This window comes from Anomaloglossus baeobatrachus, chromosome 4 (assembly GCF_048569485.1).
Source record: "Anomaloglossus baeobatrachus isolate aAnoBae1 chromosome 4, aAnoBae1.hap1, whole genome shotgun sequence".
Taxonomy (NCBI): domain Eukaryota; kingdom Metazoa; phylum Chordata; class Amphibia; order Anura; family Aromobatidae; genus Anomaloglossus; species Anomaloglossus baeobatrachus.
This window is the reverse complement of record NC_134356.1, coordinates 526,387,678-526,399,905: the sequence shown is the minus strand read 5'-3', so window position 1 is coordinate 526,399,905 and position 12,228 is coordinate 526,387,678. Positions and strand designations below refer to the sequence as shown.

The 12,228-nt window shown below is 48.9% G+C and overlaps 1 protein-coding gene across 1 annotated transcript in view; it reads right to left on the bottom strand.

Moving 5' to 3' along the window:
• Positions 1-4,240: 4,240 nt before the first annotated feature.
• IDH2 (isocitrate dehydrogenase (NADP(+)) 2) overlaps positions 4,241-12,228 on the bottom strand; it is a 51,073-nt gene continuing 43,085 nt past the window's right edge. The window contains exons 10-11 of the mRNA XM_075345910.1: positions 4,673-4,765; positions 4,241-4,591 (exon numbers count right to left, since the gene is read on the bottom strand). Coding sequence (XP_075202025.1) covers positions 4,504-4,591; positions 4,673-4,765 — 181 coding nt within the window. The 3' untranslated portion in view covers positions 4,241-4,503. The remainder of the gene's footprint in view (positions 4,592-4,672; positions 4,766-12,228) is intronic.

The following is a 12,228-nucleotide window of genomic DNA, read 5'->3' as shown; positions in this document are numbered from 1 at the left end:
AATCTGTTGACTGTGCTCCAGACTAAGACAAACCTGGAAAAGAAGTTGTGAGAAGCAACATGATCATACTGAACATTACAACCACACCAAAGAAGCCACTCCACCAACAGGAGTGTAGGGGTGAGTTAATTGTTCGATCAAAAATATTAGTGTAATTTTCAAGCTGATATTTTTTGTAGCCCCAGGTTAGTACAAATTTCACAATGGCACCCTGCAGAAGAAAAAAAATGATCCACACCCCTGCTATTCAGGCAGCACCTACAGCATGATTGGACGCTGGTAACTAGAGGCATTAAAGGGAACCTGTCATCAGAAATTTCGCCCAAAAGCTAAAAGATTCCCCCTCTGCAGCTCCTGGGCTGCATTCTAGGAAGGTCCCTGTTATTATTGTGCCCCATGTGAGACCAAAATAAAGCCTTTATAAAGTTCTACCTTTTTGTATGCAGCTTCTGTAAATGTGTCACGGGGGCGGGCTCTCTGCCGTCCGTTATTCTGCCTCCTGGTCCTGTATGCCGCCCCCATCGCTCCTTTCCATATCTGATGTACCGCCCACTGCTCCAGCCATCCCCGCGCATGCCCAGTGCCAGTCTCACAGGACTGAGCAGTGTGACCGCTGGTGACGTGTGCGCAGGCAAGTGATTATGGACGGGACTGTGACTGTTATCAGCAAGTACCCGGCCATAATCTCGTGAGCGCGCAAACCTCTCCAGCATTCACACTGAGCTCAGTGTAGATGCTAATCTACACTGAGCTCAGTGTGAATGCTGGAGAGGTTTGCGCGCTCACGAGATTATGGCCGGGTACTTGCTGATAACAGTCACAGTCCCGTCCATAATCACTTGCCTGCGCACACGTCACCAGCGGTCACACTGCTCAGTCCTGTGAGACTGGCACTGGGCATGCGCGGGGATGGCTGGAGCAGTGGGCGGTGCATCAGCTATGGAAAGGAGCGATGGGGGCGGCATACAGGACCAGGAGGCAGAATAACGGACGGCAGAGAGCCCGTCCCCGTGACACATTTACAGAAGCTGCATACAAAAAGGTAGAACTTTATAAAGGCTTTATTTTGGTCTCACATGGGGCACAATAATAACAGGGACCTTCCTAGAATGCAGCCCAGGAGCTGCAGAGGGGGAATCTTTTAGCTTTTGGGCGAAATTTTCTGATGACAGGTTCCCTTTAACCATCACGCTCCACCAAACAAGTTATTGAACGAGCAGTGCCTACAACATGAATAGATGTGGGCGAGTGGAGGAGTTGCCTAGTAAGTGCCACTGCTTACCATACATTTCACCACACCCTCCAATATTCCATAACAAAGACGCCATGCCATGCATCCCCTTAACACAGCCATATAAAGCAGTCTTGCACTTACTACCCATTTTCCAATTGCAGGTTCTGCAGCACTAAGCAAACGTGAGTTGAGAACTCCACCACTTCAGCTGATGGCTCCTTATTACCGAGGAGGAAACAGAGGACCAGTGAGGCACTAGATAGTACTACACTTGGGTACTGCCCTAGTCAGGGCAGGATTGACATAGTGGGCATGACCATGTATATATTAGCCTAGACTCCTACAACATTGCCCCTGTGCATTTTTGTAGCAGAGATGCATCTCAACTGAAGTAATGGGTGAGAGCTATATACACTTGATTTAGCACTTGCACCTTACACAATGAAATGCTATTGTGTATATGCCAATTATAAAAGGTATTTATGCAAAGTTTTTAAACTTCATGACACTTATGCCAATTTATCAATTGTGATTCATTAATGAGTTCAAGTCCATTAGAATTTGCCAATGAATCTATAATAGGTTACTTCCATCGTGACGTTTTCCAATTTAGTATTTGGAAACTTCCAGAACATTTAAGGAAGTTATTGGCGTTTGAGCCATTTTTTCTTCACTAGATTTTCCATGCATGGACTGGTGACATTCATGACATACAGGGACCAAATTAAGGGCATTTGTCCACACCTAATATGAAAAGCAGCATGTAGAAAGACCCCTAAACCAGCGGTGTTATCAATACTACAGCAACCAATCCAGTAATTCAGTGTTATACTGTAGATCACTAGAAGATTAAAACCTGCTTCCATGTAGTGTCTGATATTCATTAGCCCTGTATAACCCCAACCCACTACCACTGATACACATTTAACGGTACTTTCACATAAGCGGTATTTTGCCGCACTACCATATCCGTCAGAACTGCAGTACAGTGCAATACAGTTCAATGGCATCACAGCACGTGACCGGAGCTTGCCGCAATGCCATTGAACTATATTGCACTGTACTGGACTTCTGACGGATATGGCAGTGCGGCAAAATATTGCTTATGTGAAAGCACCTTAACACAAAGCTGCCTAAGGAGAATTTTGCTAGTCAGTGTGGACTATACAGGGCTCAGTATTCAGAATATAAAATCTAGTTAAACTCCAGCAAACTGCTCATCAAGTGACATTACTTGAATCAGGGTCTCTGCCCCTACATCATGCTGCTCTTCCAAGGGAATGAATCTATTCTCCAGGGTTTTGTTCACCAGCTTAAGTGAAAACACTTGAGTAGGATACCAAAAAGGAGTATCTAATGAATTTGGCACTTTTCACCACCATGCACGGCTTTAGGAAATGTCTATTTTTTATTTCAAGTTATTAATTTGTTGGGCAGGCTTTGCCATGCCCAATATGGCAGAGCTAGCCATGACTAGAGGAGAAAAGAAAGAAAAAAAAAAAAAAAAAAAAGCCAAAATGTGTTAAATTTCACAACCAAGTGGTGCAAAGATTTATGCCAGAAAATGTATGAATATCAAAAAAGCTAGTTTCCAGAACCATGCCCAGGTACAAACTGTTCCAAGCCAGGGAATGCTGTTCAGCCGGGCTCCAGTGTTCAGAGTGCCATGTTTTGCATGTAGTTTGCTTTAAATTTATGGGTTTTTTTCCCCCAAAAGCAGTGGTAGACCATTTTCCCCTACATCATGTCACATTCCTAACTCAATTGGTTTATAAGCCCATTATACTGGTCTAAAGAAAGTGTAGGTACTAGGTCAACAACATTTTTTCTCATGATATTTTTAAACTATTTTAAAAGGGAACCTTTCACAACTTTGATATTAAACTGCCCCAAATGTCTTGTCATTGATGCAATGTGCACCACTAATTTGATGTCAAACAGTTCTGTGTTAAAAAAAAACCCCCAAAACACTGCTCATGTGACTGCATTACATACCTTCTTTCAGTCTTAAGGGTGGTGCATTTCTTCAGTTCAGTCACAGTCCTATTCAAATGATTAACCCCCCACTGATTCATTGCCATGACTGGCCTGACAGCACAGTAATCAAACAAAATCCCAGGCTTGTGCACTGCCCCTAAGCTGTGCAGGCATACACACGATCTGGGTGTCCTTCTCCAGATTACTTCCATATGTGGCAATACTCCAGTCTTCATCTCCTTGGGAGTGTGCATGCCAAGAGTGTGCCTATCCTATGCTCCTGCTGCTCTGTACCATAAGAAATTAATCTGACGTACACATGCCTAGGTAGCTGGGGGCAGTGTGCAAGCACAGGGTTACATGCAAAATTGTTGTGACGTCAGGCCAGTCACAGCAATCAATGCAGGGGGCGTGCATAGTTTCAAGTGGACTGTGACTGAAATGCTACAAAGCACCACCCCGATGACTGAATGTCAACTTTTTTCCATTGACACGAGCATAAAGTGATATATAGTGTTATGATGAATACAAGAAACCTGTTTGAAGGAGAAAAAAAAACAAAAAAAAAACAAAAAGACACGCCAAGTTCTTTATAGTTAAATGGAAACTTTATCCTGTAGAGTTACATCTGAGGTCTAAAGGCCACTGCAGGAAACCTGTGGTATTACATGCCAACTCTGGTGCCCATGGTAGCATTTTACTCTGGTTATCAAGAGGAAGCGACCAAACCCATGACATTTATATCCTAAAGGCTAAGCCACTGAAGCTCACGTCAATTTAGTAGCTAACCATGTGTGCTCAGTGCTTTCCAGCAATGTATGGGGGAGAAGAGAAAAACTTTAGGGTTTTCAAAATGGACTGAAAGGAAAGGTGCGCACACGTGTGGCTGCAGAGTAGTGGGCAGCAGATCATGTAATCTCCAGCTGAGCTTTGTAAATTCTTATTGCTTGCACATGCCAATGCATCAGATTACTGAAGAGTCCTTCAAGGAATCAGGCCTTATATTCTTCAAAAATGGTTCTCAACTACTTTACAAGGAGAAGTTTGTGAAGGTTTTATTTGCTATACTTGGCACCATAAGATCAAGATGACAGATACAAAAAGGTGCAGTAAACTGAAGTCCAGCACTAAACAGGTGACAAACCTGTCCAGATTCTGCAGTTGTGCAGGGTGTTTACTATAACCAGCATTTAATGGGTTAAAAAGTTTGTTCCAAAGTCTAAGGCGACTTTCCTATATTGAAAAGGTTAAAAATGAGGTAAAACTGTCTGGCCAGTGAACTAGTGCAAACTTCATTTCTTCCCAAGTGCTTTGTCCAGGTTGTTCTTGATGGCGTCTAGAAAGTCCGTGGTGTTTACAAAGTGCTCGTTGAGTTTTACACTGCGGAGGAAACAGAACAGCGATGAGATGGACGCTCAACTTTAAGGTCATGACAGTTTGAGGCATTAATCAGCCACTTACTTGCTTAAACCATGAATACAGCCAGCCAAATCCTTTGTCATTACCCCGCTCTCAACTGTCGCAACACAAACCTTCTCCAGTTTCAAGGAAAAGCTGTAAGAAAAGGAAAATTTAGCTTAACAGATTGCGCTGAGGCAGCAAGACAGGCTGCACAAACAGACATCCTGACTACTACTGCACACCTTTCCATTACTGGGAACACCCCCCCCCCCCCCCTAAACCACTATATATAGAAAATACAGACTAATTTCCCACAAGTCCTGATGCTCCTTTGATATCAAATGGGTTGTACAGTCTGAAATGACAAGTCTGCAGACAGTTTGCACACTTGCGAATCCTCACATCGCAGACACTGCACTGAGGATTGTGTCAACCGGGAGCGGCGGTCATGTGGCAGAGTATGTGATATGCAGACTCCAAGCCAGAATCTGGAGGCCGACAGCCTCGTTCAGTACACTTGCATTAGCAAGAGTGTGCCCACTTATCGGATTCTGGCTTGATATGCATATCACATACACCCACATGACAGCCCTTACCGGCTGACCATCCTCAATGTAGTGCGCACAGTGAGGATCCACAAGTCTGCAGTCAGTGAATACAGACTTTAGACTGGACAACTCTTCATCTGGAGTTGTGCCATGTTGTAATAATTGTGACAATATCTTGTCAGTTTCAAAAGACCAATATAAATTAGCACATTTTTTTTACTCAATATTTGTCCTTTATCAGCCAATTGTTAATTTGTTCCATTACCGAAATGATAAACTTGAAGGGAATTAAGATGAGGAAATCAGACATGAGTCACAGTAGAAGCATCATTTTTAATAATTCAGAACTATTTCAATAGTTTTTCCTCCACAAATCTGAACATACTGATGCCAGTAAGTGCTGTCCGTGTACATGTCAATTTTTTTTCCTTTTTAATTTTAACAGTGAGCTGCCCCTAGACTTGCAACAAAGAAGGGAATTTTGTTTACTTACCGTAAATTCCTTTTCTTCTAGCTCCAATTGGGAGACCCAGACAATCGGGTGTATAGCTATGCCTCCGGAGGCCACACAAAGTATTACACTAAAAGTGTAAAGCCCCTCCCCTTCAGCCTATACACCCCCCGTGCTGCCACGGGCTCCTCAGTTTTGGTGCAAAAGCAAGAAGGAGGAAAAAATTATAAACTGGTTTAAAGTAAATTCAATCCGAAGGAATATCGGAGAACTGAAACCATTCAACGTGAACAACATGTGTACACAAAAACAGGGGCGGGTGCTGGGTCTCCCAATTGGAGCTAGAAGAAAAGGAATTTACGGTAAGTAAACAAAATTCCCTTCTTTGGCGCTCCATTGGGAGACCCAGACAATTGGGACGTCCAAAAGCAGTCCCTGGGTGGGTAAATAATACCTCATAATAGAGCCGTAACGGCTCCGTCCTACAGGTGGGCAACCGCCGCCTGAAGGACTTGCCTACCTAGGCTGGCATCTGCCGAAGCATAGGTATGCACCTGATAGTGTTTCGTGAAAGTGTGCAGGCTCGACCAGGTAGCTGCCTGACACACCTGCTGAGCCGTAGCCTGGTGTCGCAAGGCCCAGGACGCTCCCCCGGCCCTGGTAGAATGGGCCTTCAGCCCTGAGGGAACCGGAAGCCCCGAGGAATGATAAGCTTCGAGAATTGGTTCCTTGATCCACCGAGCCAGGGTTGATTTGGAAGCTTGTGTCCCTTTACGCTGGCCAGCGACAAGGACAAAGAGTGCATCCGAGCGGCGCAGTACGAGAAATGTAGACTCTGAGTGCTCTCACCAGATCTAACAAGTGCAAATCCTTTTCACACTGGTGAACTGGATGAGGGCAAAAAGAAGGTAAGGAGATATCCTGATTGAGATGAAAGGGGGATACCACCTTAGGGAGGAATTCCGGAACCGGACGCAGAACCACCTTGTCCTGGTGAAACACCAGGAAAGGAGCTTTGCATGACAACGCTGCTAGCTCAGACACTCTCCGAAGTGAAGTGACTGCTACTAGAAAAACCACTTTCTGCGAAAGGCGTGCGAGCGAAATATCCCTCATTGGCTCGCACGGTGGTTTCTGAAGAACCATCAGCACCCTGTTCAGATCCCAGGGTTCTAACGGACGCTTGTAAGGAGGGACGATGTGACAAACCCCTTGCAGGAACGTGCGTACCTGTGAGAGTCTGGCCAGGCGCTTCTGAAAAAAAAACACAGAGAGCGCAGAGACTTGTCCCTTAAGGGAGCCTAGCGACAAACCCTTTTCCAATCCGGATTGAAGAAAGGACAGAAAAGTGGGCAAGGCAAATGGCCAGGGAGAGAAACCCTGAGCAGAGCACCACGACAGGAATATTTTCCACGTCCTGTGGTAGATCTTGGCGGACGTTGGTTTCCTAGCCTGTCTCATGGTGGCAATGACCTCTTGAGATAATCCTGAAGATGCTAAGATCCAGGACTCAATGGCCACACAGTCAGGTTGAGGGCCGCAGAATTCAGATTGAAAAACGGCCCTTGAGACAGCAAGTCTGGTCGGTCTGGCAGTGCCCACGGTTGGCCGACCGTGAGATGCCACAGATCCGGGTACCACGACCTCCTCGGCCAGTCTGGAGCGACGAGGATGGCGCGGCGGCAGTCGGCCCTGATCTTGTGTAACACTCTGGGCAACAGTGCCAGAGGGGGAAACACATAAGGAAGCTGAAACTGCGACCAATCCTGAACTAAGGCGTCTGCCGCCAGAGCTCTGTGATCTTGAGATCGAGCCATGAATGTTGGGACCTTGTTGTTGTGCCGTGACGCCATTAGGTCGACGTCCGGCATCCCCCAGCGGCAACAGATCTCCTGAAACACGTCCGGGTGAAGGGACCATTCCCCTGCGTCCATGCCCTGGCGACTGAGAAAGTCTGCTTCCCAGTTTTCTACGCCCGGGATGTGAACTGCGGAGATGGTGGAGGCCGTGGCTTCCACCCACATCAAAATCCGCTGGACTTCTTGGAAGGCTTGCCGACTGCGTGTTCCACCTTGGTGGTTGATGTAAGCCACCGCTGTGGAGTTGTCCGACTGAATTCGGATCTGCTTGCCTTCCAGCCACTGCTGGAACGCTTTTAGGGCAAGATACACTGCCCTGATCTCCAGAACATTGATCTGAAGTGAGGACTCTTGCCGAGTCCACGTACCCTGAGCCCTGTGGTGGAGAAAAACTGCTCCCCACCCTGACAGACTCACGTCCGTCGTGACCACCGCCCAGGATGGGGGTAGGAAGGATTTCCCCTTCGATAATGAGGTGGGAAGAAGCCACCACCGAAGGGAAGCTTTGGTTGCCTGAGAGAGGGAGACGTTCCTGTCTAGGGACGTCGGAATCCTGTCCCATTTGCGTAGGATGTCCCATTGAAGAGGACGCAGGTGAAACTGCGCGAAAGGAACTGCCTCCATTGCTGCCACCATCTTCCCCAGGAAGTGCATGAGGCGCCTCAAGGGGTGTGACCGACCTTGAAGGAGAGATTGCACCCCTGTCTGTAGTGAACGCTGTTTGTCCAGCGGAAGCTTCACTATCGCTGGAAGAGTATGAAACTCCATGCCAAGATGTCAGCGATTGGACCGGTGTCAGATTTGACTTTGGAAAATTGATGATCCACCCGAAAGTCTGGAGAGCCTCCAGAGTAACGTTGAGGCTGTGTTGGCATGCCTCTTGAGAGGGTGCCTTGACCAGCAGATCGTCTAAGTAAGGTATCACCGAGTGACCCTGAGAGTGGAGGACCGCAACTACTGTAGCCATGACCTTGGTGAAAACCCTTGGGGCTGTCGCCAGGCCGAACGGCAGTGCCGCGAACTGAAGGTGTTCGTCTCCTATGGCGAAGCGCAGGAAGCGCTGATGCTCTGGAGCAATCGGTACGTGGAGATAAGCATCTTTGATATCGATCGATGCTAGGAAATCTCCTTGGGACATTGAGGCGATGACGGAGCGGAGGGATTCCATCCGGAACCGCCTGGTCATTACGTGTTTGTTGAGCAGTTTTAGATCCAAAACAGGACGGAAAGACCCGTCCTTCTTTGGAACCACAAACAGGTTGGAGTAGAAACCGTGACCCTGTTGCTGAAGAGGAACCGGGACCACCACTCCTTCTGCCTTCAGAATGCCCACCGCCTGCAGAAGAGCCTCGGCTCGCTCGGGAGGCGGAGATGTTCTGAAAAATCGAGTCGGAGGACGAGAGCTGAACTCTATCCTGTAACCGTGAGACAAAATGTCTCTCACCCAACGGTCTTTTACTTGTGGCAGCCAGGTGTCGCAAAAGCGGGAGAGCCTGCCACCGACCGAGGATGCGGTGTGAGGAGGCCGTAAGTCATGAGGAAGCCGCCTTGGTAGCGGCACCTCCGGCGGTCTTTTTAGGGCGTGATTTGGACCGCCATGCGTCGGAGTTCCTCTGATCCTTCTGAGGCCTTTTGGACGAGGAAAATTGGGACCTGCCCGCCCCCCGAAAGGACCGAAACCTCGACTGTCCCCTCCTCTGTTGGGGTGTTTTTGGTTTGGCCTGGGGTAAGGATGTTTCCTTTCCCTTGGATTGTTTGATGATTTCATCCAATCTCTCACCAAACAAGCGGTCGCCAGAAAATGGCAAACCAGTTAAGCACTTTTTGGAAGCCGAATCTGCCTTCCATTCCCGTAGCCACAAGGCCCTGCGTATTGCCACCGAATTGTAGGCTGCAACCGCCGTACGGCTCGCAGAGTCCAGGACAGCATTAATAGCGTAGGACGCAAATGCCGACGTTTGAGAGGTTATGGACGCCACCTGCGGCGCAGACGTATGTGTGAGTGCGTCAATTTGCGCCTGACCAGCTGAGATAGCTTGGAGTGCCCATACGGCTGCGAATGCTGGAGCAAAAGACGCGCCGATAGCTTCATAGATGGATTTCAACCAGAGCTCCATCTGTCTGTCAGTGGCATCCTTGAGTGAAGCTCCATCTTCCACTGCAACTATGGATCTAGCCGCCAGTCTGGAGATTGGAGGATCCACCTTGGGACACTGAGTCCAGCCCTTGACCACGTCAGGGGGGAAGGGGTAACGTGTATCCTTAAGGCGCTTGGAAAAACGCTTATCTGGACAAGCTCGGTGTTTCTGGACTGCCTTTCTGAAGTCAGAGTGGTCCAGAAACATACTCATTGTACGCTTAGGAAACCTGAAACGGAATTTCTCCTGCTGAGAAGCTGACTCCTCCACTGGAGGAGCTGAGGGAGAAATATCCAACATTTGATTGATGGACGCAATAAGATCATTCACTATGGCGTCCCCATCAGGAGTATCAAGGTTGAGAGCGGCTTCAGGATCAGAATCCTGATCAGCTAGCTCCGCTTCATCATACAGAGTCCTCTCGCTGAGACCCTGAACAATGTGATGATGTCGAGGGGATTTCATAGCGAGCTCGCTTAGTCGGTCTGGGACTGCGTTCCATGTCAGAGACCTCACCCTGGGATCTATGAGACACCCCGAGAGAACATTGTTGTTCCAACTGAGGGGAACCAGGGGGCAATGATTCCACAGTGCCCATGGCTTGAGATGCCGGCCTGGACTGCAAGGCTTCTAATATCTTAGCCATAGTCTCAGACAGTCTTTCAGTAAAAACTGCAAACTCCGTCCCTGTCACCTGGACAGTGTTAACAGGTGGTTCTCCCTGGGCCACCCTTAGCAGAGGCTCCGGCTGAGTAAGTGCCACAGGGGCAGAGCATTGCACACAATGAGGGTCAGTGGAACCTGCCGGCAGTATAGCCGTACATGCTGCACAGGCAGCATAGCAAGTCTGTGCTTTGGCACCCTTGCTATTTGTGGACGACATGCTGTTGTCTCCTCTGAGCAATAAAGGAGGGTATATAGCCAAAAACAACCGTGCACCATACAGTGTAAAGTATAGCCTATAATCATATAATCTATAAGTACACTTCTGCACCAGTGGGGCCAGCACCTAGGTGCTGCTTACCGCCCGCACAATGCGGTTGTGTGGTCACCAGAATTCCTGCCTGGGTCTCCCTGAGCTTGTCTCCCTTCTCCAGCGTTAGCAGAGCTGACAGGAATGGCTGCCGGCGTCCTGAGGAGAGGAGGGGGCCGTGGGCGTGCCCTAGAAAGTGCGGGAATCTGGTGCCCCACTGTGCACAGTGAGGGTGGTGGAGTATGCAAAGCATGCTCCAGCCTCAGTTGCTGACGTCCTTTACAGCGTCCCGCCCTTCCCCTGACTGGCAGGCCTGGGGGCGGGAAAAGAATGAGGCTAGGCCGCAAAAGCCGGGGACTAAAGTTATAAGCGCGGCCGCCGTATAAGCGCGGTCGGCGCGGAAGTCCCCGGCGCACTAACAGTCCCAGCCGCGCCGCAGTGATAACAATGGCAGCGGCGGTCAGCGCGGCAGTCCCCATACACTAACACACTCAGCGACGCTGCAGTGTGTAAAGGCACAAACGCAGTCAGCGCCGCGGTCCCCGGTGCACTAGCACACCCAGCAATGCTGGAGTGTTGCTGTGCGCGGTCCCCACGGGGACACAGAGTACCTCAAAGTAGCAGGGCCATGTCCCTGAACGATACTCGGCTCCTATCCAGCAGAGTCCTCAGGAGCTGTGGATGGAGCACGGTCTCATGTGCCTGGAGACCGATAGGATCCCACTTCACCCAGAGCCCTAAGGGGGATGGGGAAGGAAAACAGCATGTGGGCTCCAGCCTCCGTACCCGCAATGGATACCTCAACCTTAACAACACCGCCAAGAGTGGGGTGAGAAGGGAGCATGCTGGGGGCCCTGTTATGGGCCCTCTTTTCTTCCATCCGACATAGTCAGCAGCTGCTGCTGACTAAGCTGTGGAGCTATGCGTGGATGTCTGCCTCCTTCGCACAAAGCATAAAAACTGAGGAGCCCGTGGCAGCACGGGGGGTGTATAGGCTGAAGGGGAGGGGCTTTACACTTTTAGTGTAATACTTTGTGTGGCCTCCGGAGGCATAGCTATACACCCGATTGTCTGGGTCTCCCAATGGAGCGCCAAAGAAATATAAGTTAATTGCAACAGTGCTCAAGAGCGCCTTATTGCCTCCAAAGGGCCTGACTTGCTACCAGTTACAGTAAATCTGAAGTTTCCAGCTTATTCCCAACATTCAGATTACACAACCTTCTGTTGCCAGTCTTTCCACTAAGGCTACTTTCACACATCCGGTTGTAGCAGTGCGGCACAATCTGCGCTCTGCTAAAAAAAGGAAACAGGTTTTTTTTGCCGCCGGTTTTGTTTTTTCCAGCATTGGCGCCGCATGGGCTTGCGTCCTTTCTGGTTTTTGCCGATGCTGCGGCCGGATGGAACGTTCCCTGGCACATTTTTTGCTCCGACAAAAAAACCCCAAAAAAACGCATCGCGCCGCGCGCATTTTTCAATACATGCCTATGGACGCCGGATGCGGCAAAAAACGCATTCGGCCGCCGCATGCGGTTTCTTCCACTGCACATGCTCAGTAGTGTGCCGCAACCGGAAAAAAAAAAAAAAAAACAGACGGGCTGCATGTACAAACTTATGCAAAGGATGCGGTGTTTTCACCGCATCTGTTGC